The sequence below is a fragment of the Hypanus sabinus genome, chromosome 21 (genome assembly GCF_030144855.1).
Source record: "Hypanus sabinus isolate sHypSab1 chromosome 21, sHypSab1.hap1, whole genome shotgun sequence".
NCBI lineage: Eukaryota > Metazoa > Chordata > Chondrichthyes > Myliobatiformes > Dasyatidae > Hypanus > Hypanus sabinus.
The window spans coordinates 23,260,221-23,275,866 of NC_082726.1; the positions used below are offsets into that span (position 1 = coordinate 23,260,221).

Sequence of the window (15,646 nt, forward strand, 5' to 3'; positions counted from 1 at the left end):
CTATGATGTGCTGAGCTGTGTCCACAACTCTCTACAGATTCTTGCAGTCACGGGCGGAGTATTTGCCGTACCAAGTCGTTATGCACTGAAACGGAATGCTTTCTCTGGTGTATCGATAAAAATGGTAACAGACAACAAGGATATGTTGAATTTCTTTAACCTCCTAAGGAAGTGAAGGTGTTGGAGAGTTTTCTTGACTGAAACACTAAGAAAGGCTATTGGTAATGCTCATACCTAGGAACATGAAGTGTTTCCATTCCGTAAGACTAAATGGTCGGTTAATTATCAAACTGCACCATGTGGGTGAGATGGGGGAGATTAGGGGAAAGCCAGAAGCATAAATAGGACGTGATTCCATGGATATTTGATGGTGATTAAGGACTTATTGGGCCTATTTCCATGCTGTATGTTTTTATGACTTAATGAAATCGGTCTATCAGAAGTGTAGGCTGATTTTGAGTCCAATGTCACACCCATGATATCAATACAAAAAGGCTATACCACTGTTGCACAACAGCAAAGGATAACTTACTCCAGATACTTGTGTGATTTTCTCCAGCTAGAGTGGTAACTCCACAAGCTTTGATGTGTAATTAATGAGATGAATAATTCAGGTTCACATTCCAGGAATGAATTAAGAGAATGTCCCTGGTTTATTCAGAGTATCATCTTGTAATTGTTGGATGTCCACTCCTTCGGGCTGCATGTGGAGAATCAGAATCAGTTTTTTATGATTGTGGGCATATGTCATGAAATTTGTTGTTTTGTGGCAGTTGTACAGTGCGAGATAAAAATTACTATGTTACAATAAATAAATAAATATTAGTAGTAGTAGGCCATGAACTTGCACCTTGTAAAGTTTCCAGGGTGCAAGCCTGTTTTTTTGTATGGAAGACCAGCAGTTGCCCAAGCTGCAAGTCTCCCCTCTCCACGCCACCAATGTTGTCCAAGGGAAGGACATTGGGACCCAAGCAGCTTGGCACCGGTGTTGTCGCAGAGCAATGTGTGGTTAAGTGCCTTGCTCAAGGATACACTTGTAGCCTCAGCCAAGGCTCGAACTAGCGACCTTCAGATAACTAGACGAACGCCTTAACCACTTGGCCATGCACCAACACAAATAAATAAATAAATAGATAGATAGTGAAAAGAGGAATAGAGAGATAGTGTTCATGTGTTCATGCACAGTTCAGAAATCTGATGGTGGAAGGGAAGAAACTTTTCCTAAAACATTGAGTGTGGGTCTGCAGGTCTCATACTTCTGCCACATGGTAGAAATAAGAAGTCCCGGATGGTAGGGGCTGTTAATGGTGAATCTCATCTTCTTGAGGCATTGCCTTTAGAAGATGCCCTCAATAGAGGGAGGGTTGTGCCCTATGTAGTTTCTTTTAATCCTACACATGGGTGCCTCCATACCAGAGTGTGATGCAAACAGTCAGAATGCTCTCCATGGTATATCTGTAGAAATTTGCATGAGTCTTTGGTGACATACCAAATCTCCTCAAACTCATAATTAGCTATCGCTGCTGGTGTGCCTCCTTCATGATTCTGTCAGTGTGCTTTGGTTCAGAGTAGATCCTCTGTGGTGTTGACACCCAGGAACTTGAAGCTTCTCACCCTGTCCATGGATTGGTGGGTCTTCTGCTGACTTCCCCTTCCTGATGTCCACGGTCAGTTCCTTGGTCTTGCTGATGTGGTGTGCAAGGTTTTTGTTGTAACACCACTCAACTAACCAATCTGTCTCACTCCTGTGCACCTCCTTATCACGATCTGAGATTCTGCCAATAATGTTGCCACTGGTGAATTAATAGATGGTCTTTCGGCAATGCCTAGCCACACAGAGATCAGTCATAAACGTAGAGTGAGTAGAACAGTGGGCTATGCCCACAGCCTTGAGGTGCACTGATATTGATTGTCAGAACAGAGGAGATGTTATTACTGATCTGCACTGACTGTGGTCACCTGATGACGATCCAGTTGCAAAGGAAGATAGAGAAGCCCAGGTTATGCAACTCATTGATTAGTAGTGAGGGGATGGTTGTGTTGAAAGCCAAACTGTAATTGATAAACAGCAGTTTGACGTATGTATTGCTGTGTTCAGAGTCTCCAAGTCAAGTGGAGAGCCAGTGAGATCGCATCCGCTGTCGACCTGTTGAGGCAACAGGCAAATTGCGTTGGGTCCAGGTCCTTTCTTGGGCAGGAGATAATTCTAGCCATGACTAATCTCTTGATACATTTTATCACAGCGGATGTTTGTGCTACTGGGTGATAATAATTGAGGCAGCTCCTCCTGCTCTTCTTGGGTACTAGAATGGTTGATGCAATTTAGAAGCAACCTCAAATTGCAGCAGTGAGAAGTTGAAGGCGTCCTTGAACATTCCAGCCTGTTGGTAGAATCCGGTTTCTTGGCTATGCCAAGCACACCATCAGGGCCTGACACCATCTTGAGGGTTCATCCTCTTGATGTTGACTTCTGAGGCAGAAATCACAGGGTCATTAGATGCTGTGGGATTTGCACAGGTGTAGTGTTATTCTCCCTTTCAAAGTTTGCATAAAAGGCATTGAGCTCATCTGGGAGTGAAGCATCATGACCCTTTATTCTGTTGGAATTTGTGTTGTAGAAAATAACAACATGCAAACCCTTCCACAGCTGTCATGCATTCAATTTTTCTTTAATTTCATAGAGAATTGCTGTTTCTTTTACCAGGTTCGGATATGGCCCAAGTGCGGAGTAACAGACTTTGAGGCAGGTCGATAGTTCACAAACTTTAGTGCAAACAGTGTTAAAGGAAAAATAAGCAATAAACTCTAGGCCAAATAGGGCCATTAATTACAGCTCTGGAATGGAAAATGAGGCCTACACTGCAGCTGAAAAGAAAATCTAAACATTAAACGGATACTGCTAGATTTCAGAGTCAGCTGACTTGAAAGTCCAATTTCTCAGTCAAAGGCCAAAAGCAAAAGGCAGCAAAGCGTTGCTGTGCTCTGTCCAATTCTTGTCAAGCATGGAGTTAATTACTATCACGATTAAATAACAATTAGCTGTCACATGAGAATTTTTAAAAAAGGAGGGAGAGAGAAACTGGGGAATTATAGACTGGTTAGTCTGACATCGGTGGTGGGGAAAATGCTGGAGTCGGTTATCAATGATGTGATAACAGCACATTTGGAAAGAGGTGAAATCATCGGACAAAGTCAGCATAGATTTGTGAAAGGAAAATCATGTCTGACGAATCTTATAGAATTTTTTGAAGATGTAACTAGTAGAGTGGATAGGGGAGAGCCAGTGGATGTGGTATATTTGGTTTTTCAAAAGGCTTTTGACAAGGTCCCACACAGGAGATTAGTATGCAAACTTAAAGCACACGGTATTGGGGGTATGATATTGATGTGGATAGATAATTGGTTGGCAGACAGGAAGCAAAGAGTGGGCGTAAACGGGACCTTTTCAGAGTGGCAGGCAGTGACTAGTGGGGTACCGCAAGGCTCAGTGCTGGGACCCCAGTTGTTTATAATATATATTAATGATTTAGACGAGGAAATTAAATGCAGCTTCTCCAAGTTTGCGGATGACATGAAGCTGGGCGGTGGTGCTAGCTGTGAGGAGGATGCTAAGAGGATGCAGGGTGACTTGGATAGGTTAGGTGAGTGGGCAAATTCATGGCAGATGCAAATTAATGTGGATAAATGTGAGGTTATCCACTTTGGTTGCAAGAACAGGAAAACAGATTATTATCTGAATGGTGGCCGATTAGGAAAAGGGGAGATGCAACGAGACCTGGGTGTCATTGTACACCAGTCATTGAAGGTGGGCATGCAGGTACATCAGGCGGTGAAAAAGGCAAATGGTATGTTGGCATTCATAGCAAAAGAATTTGAGTACAGGAACAGGGAGGTTCTACTGCAGTTGTACAAGGCCTTGGTGAGACTGCACCTAGAATATTGTGTGCAGTTTTGGTCCCCTAATCTGAGGAAAGACATTCTTGCCATAGAGGGAGTACAAAGAAGGTTCACCAGATTGATTCCTGGGATGGCAGGACTTTCATATGAAGAAAGACTGGATCGACTAGGCTTATACTCACTGGAATTTAGAAGATTGAGGGGGGATCTTTGAAACATATAAAATTCTAAAGGGATTGGACAGGCTAGAAGCAGGAAGATTGTTTCTGATGTTGGGGAAGTCCAGAATGAGGGGTCACAGTTTAAAGGATAAAGGGGAAGCCTTTTAGGATGGAAATGAGGAAAAACTTCTTCACACAGAGTGGTGAATCTGTGGAATTCTCTGCCACAGGAAACAGTTGAGGCCGGTTCATTGGCTATACTTAAGAGGAAGTTAGATATGGCCCTTGTGGCTAAAGGGATCAGGGAGTATGGAGAGAAAGCAGGTACAGGGTTCTGAGTTGGATGATCAGCCATGATCATACTGAATGGCGGTGCAGGCTCGAAGGGCTGAATGGCCTACTCCTGCACCTATTTTCTATGTTTCTATGTTAACTTACAAGCGCAATTGCCGTATCTACTGAGCCGCTGAATCCGTGGTTGTGACAGTTTTACTTTCATGATGGCCTTTCGTAGTTTATACTTGGACTTTTTGTAGGTGGTGGCAGGGTCTCACAGCCCAAGGGAAGAAGCTGTTACCCAGTCTGGCAGTCCTAGTCCCGATGCTTCTGCACCTTCTTAATGGTAGTGGGTCAGAGAGGTTGCGCGATAGGTGGTGGGGTCCTCAACAATGTTTTGGCCCCTTTGTCAGCAATGCTCAGTATGTGTCACAAATGGGGGGGAGGGAGACCCCGATGATCCACTCCATAGTTTTTACTCTCCATAGGGTCTTGCAGCATCTGTACCACACAATGCAGACATGACTTGGAACTTTGAGCCATTGGAGTGAGCTGGGTCAGTGTGTGGTCACCTCTGGCTCAATGAGTAGTGCTCTCCCTTCAGAGATCAGTGTTTCCATGTTCAAACCCTACAGCTGAGTTTTGAACCCAAAATTCAACCAGATGGCAGAGTAAGGGTTAAGGTTAGCTATACATTAAAACAGTACACTTAACACGATATGGAGTAACTGACCCCTCTTTCACAGATGCTGCCTAATCTGTTGACATTTTCATCATAATCTATACCTAGTTCTGTTATCCAGATAACCATCCAGGATTGACTGCAATTTGAGAATTAATACACAGAAAGAGCACAGCTGAATTTTCAGTTGGTTTCCCTGTTATTTTTACACCAATATAAAATGTGCTTGCACCAGTATTAAGGCTGATTTGTACTTGTGTGTACGGGCTATGGCGCAGCCTATGCCATAGCCCTGATTATCACTTCTGCGTCGCTCTACGCCATAGCGAGCATGCGTTGATGTGCGCCAAAACGCTAGTTGGCGGTGGGGTTTCTATGCCACTGTATTGAGTTTCTTCGTGGGAGACATGGATGAGGAAATGCATTTCAAACATTTTTGCATGTCGGCAGGTAGATTTGATGATCTGGTTCATCTATTTTGCATTGGTGTACAGACATGGTGGAGAAGAAGCAACTGGAAATGCGTAGGAGGAAATGCGATGCTACCAAGCGGACCAATCACAGTTGTTGTGGTCTGCGTCGCTGCGACGCGTGAGTGAGTTTTTTGGGGTGGTGCACGTAGCCCTGTGGCATAGGTACGGCATAGGGTGTGCGGTACCTATGATGTAGCTGTGACGCACAAGTATAAATCAGCCTTTAGACTTGTGAAATGGATGCTGCGTCATAGTCAAAGTTGAGTTTAATGTTGCGTGCACAACTACAGGAGGTGCAATTATAAATCCAATTGGCAGCAGCATCACAGGTATATAACATCAGATATACCATACTGACAAGAAAAAGATAAACATTAAACTTTTCACAAGTTCTACAAGAAAGGATATAATTTATAAAGTCCATTGTGTTACAAAGCGATCATGGTGTTGCTATACTAATGTAGTGATTAGTGCTGTGCAGGTTGGTTCAAGAACAAAATTATTGTTCCCACTATTCATGGTACATTACTCAGGCTTAACTTTAATGATGTTTGTATTGTTCAGTGAAGGAAACGATGTTGTACTGAGAATTCTGTCCGCGAAGGCTATTTATCTTTAAAGGTCTCAAATGCATTCCTGAGCAGATGTTTTGCCAGCTGTTTTCCTTGTGCTGATTAACTGGAGTTTGCTGGTTGTCTGTTCCGTACACATCTTCCATTCCACAGGGAGTAATTCTCTCTCATCTTAAGTTGTTTTTGATGCTTTTTAATCTTACACCCCACAGACCAAGTTTAACAAATCAACTTCCATTTGCATTGTGCTCTGTTGTTCTGCAACGGGCGAATATAGTTCTAATTTTCTTTGCTCCCAATGGAAAAAAATATGACCTATGTATACTTGTTTGAAGTCACAAGCTCTGAGTTTATCTTGTTCCACCTGGGCTCTTCCCCAACACCTTCAGGTTGAGTTTAAGAAGAACATGCATTTTCTATTATTGGACTCTATGAAGCATTCATTGTTTTACACAAGCTTTTAGTGAACTCACAGAACCAACCTGTTCTGATTTATTTTATTAACTGTAAGTCATAGTCATGGAGCAGTACAGCACAGAAACAGGCTCTTGGGGCTATTGTGTATATGCCAGTCTTTTTTTGCCAACTATGCTTGTAACACCTGCTAGCATTGAGAGCATATCCTTCTGCACTTTACTACTTGCCCTGAAGTATTTCTTTATCTAATGCTACCACCTCCTCTGTTGGTATGTGTCAGACATTAACTACTGTATGTGGAAAACAGACAATAGTTGATGTCTGACACCAACTTACCCTCAGATCCCTTTAAAACTCCTTCTTCGCACCTTAAACCGGTGTCCTCTTGTTTTTGGCTGCCATGCCATGGTAAAAAGGCTTCTGAATATCCTCTCTATCTTGCCCTCTCAAATCCTGTATATCATGGCGGCCCTCAGCTTCAATCACTTCAGGGAAAACGCGCCCAGCCTATCTAATCTCTCCCCATAACCCAAGTCCTCCAAGTCCAGCAACTTTTTAGTTTAACCCCTTTCCGCATTTTCTACAGTGCAATCCCATTCTTCCCACAGTGAGGTGACCGGAAGTGTACACAGGACTCTTCAGTGTGGCCGACTCAGTGTTTTCAAAGTAATTCCAGAGTCATACATATTTCCCGTAGGCACGTGACCAGAACTTCACACAATATTCAAAATTAGGCCTCACCAATGTCTTATACGGCTTCAACGTTACATCCCAATGCCTGTACTCAGTACTTTGATTTATGAAGGCCAACATGCCAAAAGCTCCCTTCACGATCCTATCTAGCTGCGACAGCACTTTCCAAGAACTATGGATCTGTATTCTCATATCCCTCTGTTCTGCCCCACTCCTCAATGCCCAATGTTCAGTCTCTGTGGCCTCTTATGATTGTTGCACATTGGAGCCTAACCTAACTGGGAAGATCAGCATCATGTTTATTATCATTAAAATATGTTATCATTGTTTTATGTCAGCAGTACAATGTAAGACATAAAAAAATTACTTAGTTACCAAAAAAAAGCAAAAGAGGAACAATGAAATAGCATTCATGGGTTCATGGACTGTTCAGAAATTCAGTAGCAGAGAGGAAGAAGCTGTTCCTAAAACGTTGAGTGGTTTTCAGGTACCTGAATTTCTTCCCTGACAACAGTATTGAGAACATGGCGTTTTCTGGATAGTGAGGGTTCTTAATGATAGCTGCTGCCATCTTGAGGCACTGTCTAGACAGTATGTCCTTGATGGTGGGGAGGCTTGTATTTGTGACAGAGCTGGCTGAATTTACAACTCTCTGTAGCTCTTATGATCCTGTACAGTGGGATCTCCACACCAGGTGGTGAAGAACCCAGTCAGAATGCTCTCCACTGAACATCTGTAGATATTTGCAAGAATCTTTGGTGACATATATACCCATGGGGATCACAGTGAGAACATGCCACCTGCACACAGACAGCACCTGAGGCCAGAAACGAACACAGTTCTTCAGAGCACTAACTGCTGCTCCACCATGTCACTCTGTGTATTTATCTACAATAAATATAGGCAGCATGGAGTAAATGAGGTGCTCGAGGAATATAAGAATGTAAGAAGAATCTAAAGAAAAAAATGAGAAAAGCTAAAAGAAGATATGAGGTTGCTTTGGCAAGTAAGGTGAAAATAAATTCGAAGGGTTTCTACAGTTATATTAATAGCAAAAGTATAGTGAGGGATAAAATTGGTCCCTTAGAGAATCAGAGTGGACAGCTATGTGTGGAACCGAAAGAGATGGGTGAGATTTTGAACAATTTCTTTTCTTCAGTATTCACTAAGGAGAAGGATATTGAATTATGTAAGGTAAGGGAAACAAGTAGGGAAGTAATGGAAGCTATGACGATTAAAAAGAAGGAAGTACTGGCGCTTTTAAGGAATATAAAAGTGGATAAATCTGTGGATCCTGACAGGATATTCCCTAGGACCTTGAAGGAGGTTAGTGTAGAAATAGCAGGGGCTCTGACAGAAATATTTCAAATGTCATTAGAAACGGGGATGGTGCCGGAGAATTGGCGTATTGCTCATGTGGGTCCATCATTTAAAAAGTGTTGTAAGAGTAAACCTAGCATTTATAGGCCTGTCAGTTTGATGTCAGTGGTGAGTAAATTAATGGAAAGTATTCTTAGAGATGGTATATATAATTATCTGGATAGACAGGGTCTGATTAGGAACAGCCAGCATGGATTTGTGTGTGGAAGGTCATGTTTGACAAATCTTATTGAATTTTTTGAAGAGGTTATGAGGAAAGTTGACAAGGGTAAAGCAGTGGATGTTGTCTATATGGACTTCAGTAAGGCCTTTGACAAGGTTCCTCACGGAAGGTTAGTTAGGAAGGTTCAATCATTAGGTATTAATATTGAAGTAGTAAAATGGATTCAACAGTGGCTGGATGGGAGATGCCAGAGAGTAGTGGAGGTTAACTGTCAGGTTGGAGGCCGGTGACTAGTGGTGTGCCTCAGGGATCTGTACTGGGTCCAATGTTGTTTGTCATATACAGTAATGATCTGGATGATGGGGTGGTAAATTGGATTAGTAAGTATGCAGATAATGCTAAGGTAGGTGGAGTTGTGGATAATGAAGTAGGGTTTCAAAGCTTGCAGAGAGATTTAGGCCAGTTAGAAGAGTGGGCTGAATGATGGCAGATGGAGTTTAATGCTGATAAGTGTGAGGTGCTACATTTTGGTAGGAATAATCCAAATAGAACGTACATGGTAAATGGTAGGGCATTGAAGAATGCAGTAGAACAGAGTGGTCTAGGAATAATGGTGCATAGTTCCCTGATGGTGGAATCTCATGTGGATAGGGTGGTGAAGAAAGCTTTTGGTATGCTGGCCTTTATAAATTAGAGCATTGAGTATAGGAGTTGGGATGTAATGTTAAAATTGTACAAGGCACTGATAAGGTCTAATTTGGAGTATTGTGTACAGTTCTGGTCACCGAATTATAGGAAAGATGTCAACAAAATAGAGAGTACAGTGAAAATTTACTAGAATGTTACCTGGGTTTCAGCACCTAAGTTACAGGGAAAGGTTGAACAAGTTAGGTCTTTATTCTTTGGAGCGTAGAAGGTTGAGAGGGGACTTGATAGAGGTATTTAAATTTATGAGGGGATAGATAGAGTTGATGTGGATAGTCTTTTTCCATTGACAGTAGGGGAGATTCAAATAAGAGGACATGAGTTGAGAGTTAGGGGGCAAAAGTTTAAGGGTAACATGAGGGGGAATTTCTTTACTTAGAGAGTGGTAGCTGTGTGGAACAAGCTTCCAGTAGAAGTGGTAGAGGCAGGTTTGTTATTGTCATTTAAAGTAAAATTGGATAGGTATATGGACAGGAAAGGAATGGAGGATTATGGGCTGAGTGCAGGCAGTGGAACTAAGTGAGAGTAAGCGTTCGGCATGGACTAGAAGGGCCGAGATGGCCTGTTTCCATGCTGTAATTGTTATATTATATGGTTATATACGTGTGGTGTTCAGGGAGAGGAACACGGAAGCCCAATGTATTCGGCCCACAAATGTTGTACCAACCTTTTAACCTATTCCAAGATCAATCTAATCCTCCTTCTTACATAACCCTCCATTTTTCTGTCATCTAATCAACCCATCCAGTTTGTTCTAACCCATTCCCCTTTGTGCTGACCACCAAGCACTGTTTCCATCAGTTTTTGTTTTATTGTTCTTGCATGACCTCACCCCCCCCAGATTCTACTACTTGCCTCCTATACGTAGAAACAGTTTATAGTGACTAATTAACCTGTCAATCAGTGTGTCTTTGAGATATGCGAGGAAACGAGCACTTGGAGGAAATCCACGTAGTCACAGGGAGAACATGCTCCCTTTGCTCAGGTTGAGCATGAGTTTCTGGAGCTGTGAAGCAGTGGCTCTACCAGACTGACCACTGTGCCACGATGGCAGCAGGAGTAAATTCTTTGCAATTCTTCAAGAATCAAGAATACCATGGAACCTTTTGCATCCAAGTGAGAAATGGGACCTCAGTTCAACTTCTTCTCTGAAAGATACCAGCTTTTTTAAAAAAAAACGGTCATGCTCCTTTAGTACTGTGCTGGAAGATCAGCCTAGTTATAACTTGTAGGAAACTCATGAGATTCTGCAGATGCAGGAAACCTTAAGCAACGTCTATGTAGACACTGCCTGATCTGGTGAGCTCCTCCAGCATTTTGTGTGGGTTGCTTATAATTTATAAGAGTCAGCTGTCCTAGAACATAATAATGTAGCACAGCAATGGGCTCTTTGGCCCACAATGTCAATGCTGACTGCCCCGCTGAATTAGCCTAAATCTCTTCTGCCCCCACATGATCCATTTCCTGCTTATACATGTGTCTATCTAACCAGCCACGTAAACATCATTATCGTACCTGTTTCCTTCGCTACCCCTGGCAACCCTTTTCAGGCACCTACTGAAGTTCACCAGAGATGCTGTGTCCAAGCTGTCTACACAAGCTAGTACTCAAGCCAGGGCAGTATGTTGTGGAGAGCAAGTTGTTGCCTATTAGAATGTTCTTCGGGGTTGGGACATGCAGCACACAACCTTAACAGACTTCAGCCACTAGCCTTTAGATCTGAATATGAATTGTGGATTAAATCAAAAATGCAGCTCTGAACAAGAGGTTCCTAAGAACCATGAACCAAGCTAAGACGAAAACAGGCATACTGATTTAAATTTGTTACTTGTGTGCCTTTAGGTGTCCGTAATATAGGTGCGACCCGGACGGTAGGAAGATCCAGGGTTTTGACTCTGTTACATGTAGTTCAAAGGAAGTATTGTAAATATGGATCTGTTTGAATTGGCCTAAATTTGTCTTTGATTTTTAGCAAATGAAATGTAATGCAGTGTTGGGTCAAGCAGACCTGTTGCTCCGAATGTCTGTCAGTCAGTCTTTCTCTCTCACTCTCTCTCTCTCTCTCTCTCTCCCCTCCTCTCTGTCACTGTCTCTCTCTCCCCTCTCTGTCTCTCTCTCCCCCCTCTCTCCCTCTCCCTCTTTCTCTTTCTCCCTCCCTCCTCCCCCTCCCTTCCCATCCCATTTTCCCTCCTTCCGAAGGCCGTCAGCTTATTTGTGATATTTTGTTGAATATAGAGACTGCTTCCTATCTCCCAGTACTTTTCACCAGTGATTTCATTCACACATAACACAGCCATGCAGCAGGCTCCCCCTCTCCATGCAGCTGATGAATCCAGGGAAATGGCAGAGAACAGTACATTTTGGTACCAACAGTGTCGCAGGAGTTGTCAGTTAGTGTTGAATTCAACAAGGCTGCAGAGGTTTGAAATGAGTTTTCCTCCTCTTAGCTAAGCTGCCAACTATGGCTGACGAGCTCCATCTGCCTGAAGCAACTGGTTTTAAGGCACCAGTAACTTGCCTTTGCCCTTTCTCCTTGTCTTGTCTTGTAACTCCATAAACCAACCAAAGGAAAAGCACAGGAGCAGAGTTTTCTTCTAGTGAGGCTCACATATGACATGGTGTCATAATGACGTATGCTGTTCACATACTTTTACATATGGTACTGTAAAGAAATGAGCAATATTCAGAACATGGTTGTAAATTCCTTGAAAATGTGTCCGTATGTTGTGGAATCAGTTCAGTGTTGAGGTGAGTCAAGTTGTCCACGCTGGGAAGCTGTCAGGATGCCTCTGGAGCACTGCATTATGTGGAAGCTGTGCAGAGGGGCAGAAGAGATTTACCAGGATGCTGCCAGCATTAGAGTGCATTTGCCAGAGGAAGGGTTGGACAACCGTGGGCTGAGCTGAGACCTGACGGAAGTTTAAAGGATTAAAGGAGGCCTATATAGAGTCAATAGCAAGTATCTTTATCCCATGGTCAAAATATCTAAAACTGGAGGGCACACATTTAAGATGAGAGGGGGTAAGTTCAAAGGAGGTGTGCAGGGCAAGTCCTTTGCACAGAGAGTAGTGAGTGTCCCGAATATGCTGTCAGGGGTGGTAGTGGAGGCAAATGTGACAGAAGTGTTTAAGAGGCTCTTAGAAAGGCAGATGAATATGGACACTGTGCAGGCAGAAACAATTAGTTCAGTTGGGTATTTAATAACTAGTTTAATGAGTTCAGCATAACACCATGGGCTGAGGGGCATGTCCCTGCGCAGTGTTGTTATCTGTTCTATGTCTCACACTTGGAGATACAGTACAGCAGACTTCACATACCTATTCACTTTGATTTCTTCCAGGAGCTTTGGAGATCCAAGTTCCCGAATTCCCTGTGATTGCCAGATATGGGAAGGATGTCACCCTGAACTGCACTTTCACGGCAGAGGGCAACTTTTCCCTTAGTGACCTCAGTGTCATATGGCTACTCACCGAGACTCGAACCATGGTACACACCTTCTCCCACCAACAGAACATTCAGAACGACCAGGAAGACGGCTTTGTGAACAGGACGGCCCTCTTCCTGGAGGAGCTGGGCAAAGGGAATGCCTCCTTACTCCTGAGGCACGTGAAGATCGAGGATGAAGGCAGCTTCACCTGCTTTGTTCGAATTAAAGACCACAACAGCGCTCCTATCATGCTCCAGCTCGCAGGTACCCTGTTGTTCATCAGAGCAATTTACTGACCCCGATCAGTTCCCAACCAACCATTCTTATTTTTGCTTTCATCACTAGCCCATGCTTTTTAATTCAAGAATATATTTTTATCCTTGAAATACTTTCTGTGTCCACTTTATTAGGTACATCTCTGCTCATCAGTGCTGATATCGGGTCAGCCAATCATGCGGCTGCATCAGTGCATAAAAGCATGCAGTCATGGTCAATAAGTTAATTTGTTGTTCAGACCAAATATCAGAATGGGGAAGGAATGTGATCTAAATTACTTTGACCGTGGAATGATTGTTGGTGCCTGGCAGGGTGGTTTGAGTATCTCAGAAACAGCTGGTCTCCTGGGAATTTCACACACAACAGTCTCTAGAGTTTACAGAGAATGGTGTGAAAAACAAAAAAAAATCAATCCGGTGAGTGGCAGTTCTGTGGATGAAAATGCCTTGTTAATGAGTGAGGTTAAATGAGACTTGGCAGACCGTTTCAAATGGACAGGAAGGCGACAGTAACTCAGATAACCACGTGTTACAACAGTGGTGTGCAGAAGACCATCCTGAGTGCACAACATGTCGAAGCTTGAAGTGGATGGGCTATAGCAGCAGAAGATCATTAATGTACTGGAGGTGCAGAATAAAGGGCCAATGAGTGTGTACACGGGAAATGCAATACAAGCAGTGCGTATCTGTGCATACATTAATCTTACCATCAAATCAATACATTCTATATACACGTGTGTTTCCTTTTCATTGCATCCACTAAGTGTTTGACAGGCTGTCACACAGGACCCAACAACCTCCCCACCCCGGTGTCAAGTCATGGTAGAATCCTAGACTGTAGTCCTTCCTCACAGATTCCCTGCTTTGGCTACACCAGGCGTCAGTGCTTTCTTGCTCAGCATGTGCTCTTGCCAGGACCAGTCCTTTATCAGATCAGGCTAGCTTATCTTCATATGCACCAGGATGCAATAAAGCTCCTTGCTGTGAAGTTAAAAAGCAAACATGAGGAAATCTGCAGATGCTGGAAATTCAAGCAACATGAAGGGTCCTGACAAAGGGTCTTGGCCCAAAACGTCGACAGCGCTTCTCCCTATAGATGCTGCCTGGCCTGCTATGTTCCACCAGCATTTTGTGTGTGTTGCTGTGAAGTTCCCAGATTAAACAAGTACATGTTATCTATAAAAACAGCAATAAGTGCAAAACAATAATGCAAACTTTAGTTATTATGGTTCAGCACCCCTGTGAGTAAAATTTGTTCTTCCATGTCAATTTGACTTCTCATTCCTGTTCTGACATGTCTGCCCATAGCTTCCTCTGTTGACATGAAGAGGCCAATTTCAGGTTAGAGGAGCAAACCTAATATTCTGTCTGGGTAGCCTCCAACCTGGTGGCATTAGCATCAATTTCTCCATTCGCAGTAATTTCTCCTCCTTCCTTCCTCTTTCTCCATTCCCCATTTAGGTTACCCTCACCCCTTCTCTTCTCCTAACCTGCCATCACCTTCCTCTGGTTCCCCTTCTCCATGGACCATTGTCTGCTCTTATTAGATTCCTTCTGCTTCACTCTTTCACCAATCCTGTTTCAGCTTCTTTCTTCAGCATCCATCCCCCACACATCCCCTTCCCCCTAGTGTGTGTGATCCCCCGACTCCCCCCTTCCCCCTCACCTGGTCTCACCGATTCCCTTCCTTCTCACCCACACACCACCTTCCCTCTCAGCTGGCCTAATCTATTCCCCTCTATCCCTCCCCACACACCCCTTTCCTCCTCACCTAATCTCACTGATTCCCTTCCACCTTCTCCCTCACCTGGTCTCACCAATTCCCCTCTACCCTCTCCCCCTTCTCCCACACCTGGTCTCACCGATTCCCTTCCTTCTCACCCACACACCACCTTCCCTCTCAGCTGGCCTAATCTATTCCCCTCTATCCCTCCCCACACACCCCCTTCCTCCTCACCTAATCTCACCGATTCCCTTCCACCTTCTCCCTCAACTGGTCTCACCAATTCCCCTCTACCCTCTCCCACACACCTCCCTCACCTGGTCTCACCGATTCATTGCTAGTTTGTATTTTATTAATTTAGCAATACAGCAGGGAACAGGCCACCCTGCTCAACAATCCACCTACTTAACACTAGCCTAATCACAGGATGATTTATAATGACTGTTGGCCTACTAACCAGTGTGTCTTTGAACCATGGTAGGAAGCCAGTGGGTCATGTCTCCTTACAGACAGTGCCGGTATAGAACTCTGAACTCCAGAATGCCCCGAACTGTAATGGCGTTGTGCTAACCTTTCACTCCCCTCACCTTCTTATTCTGGCTTTTGCCCCCTTCCATTCTGGACCTGATGAAGGGTTCCAGCCCAAAACATCAACTGCTTGTTCCCCTCCATTGATGCTGCCTGACTTGCTGAGTTCCTCCAGCGTGTTTGGTGTGGCTCAGGATGTCCGTGGTTTGTGGAATGTCCTGTGTTTGTGATGTGGTACGTGTGTTCACCATGAGTGAAAGCACTGCAAGCCAAG

At 43.7% G+C, this 15,646-nt stretch overlaps 1 protein-coding gene across 5 annotated transcripts in view; it reads left to right on the top strand.

The window, feature by feature from the left end:
• cd276 (CD276 molecule) overlaps window positions 1-15,646 on the top strand; it is a 423,418-nt gene that overhangs the window by 115,732 nt on the left and 292,040 nt on the right. For all 5 annotated transcript variants that reach the window (XM_059946178.1, XM_059946182.1, XM_059946183.1 and 2 more), the window contains exon 3: window positions 12,760-13,110. In XM_059946178.1, coding sequence (XP_059802161.1) covers window positions 12,760-13,110 — 351 coding nt within the window. The remainder of the gene's footprint in view (window positions 1-12,759; window positions 13,111-15,646) is intronic.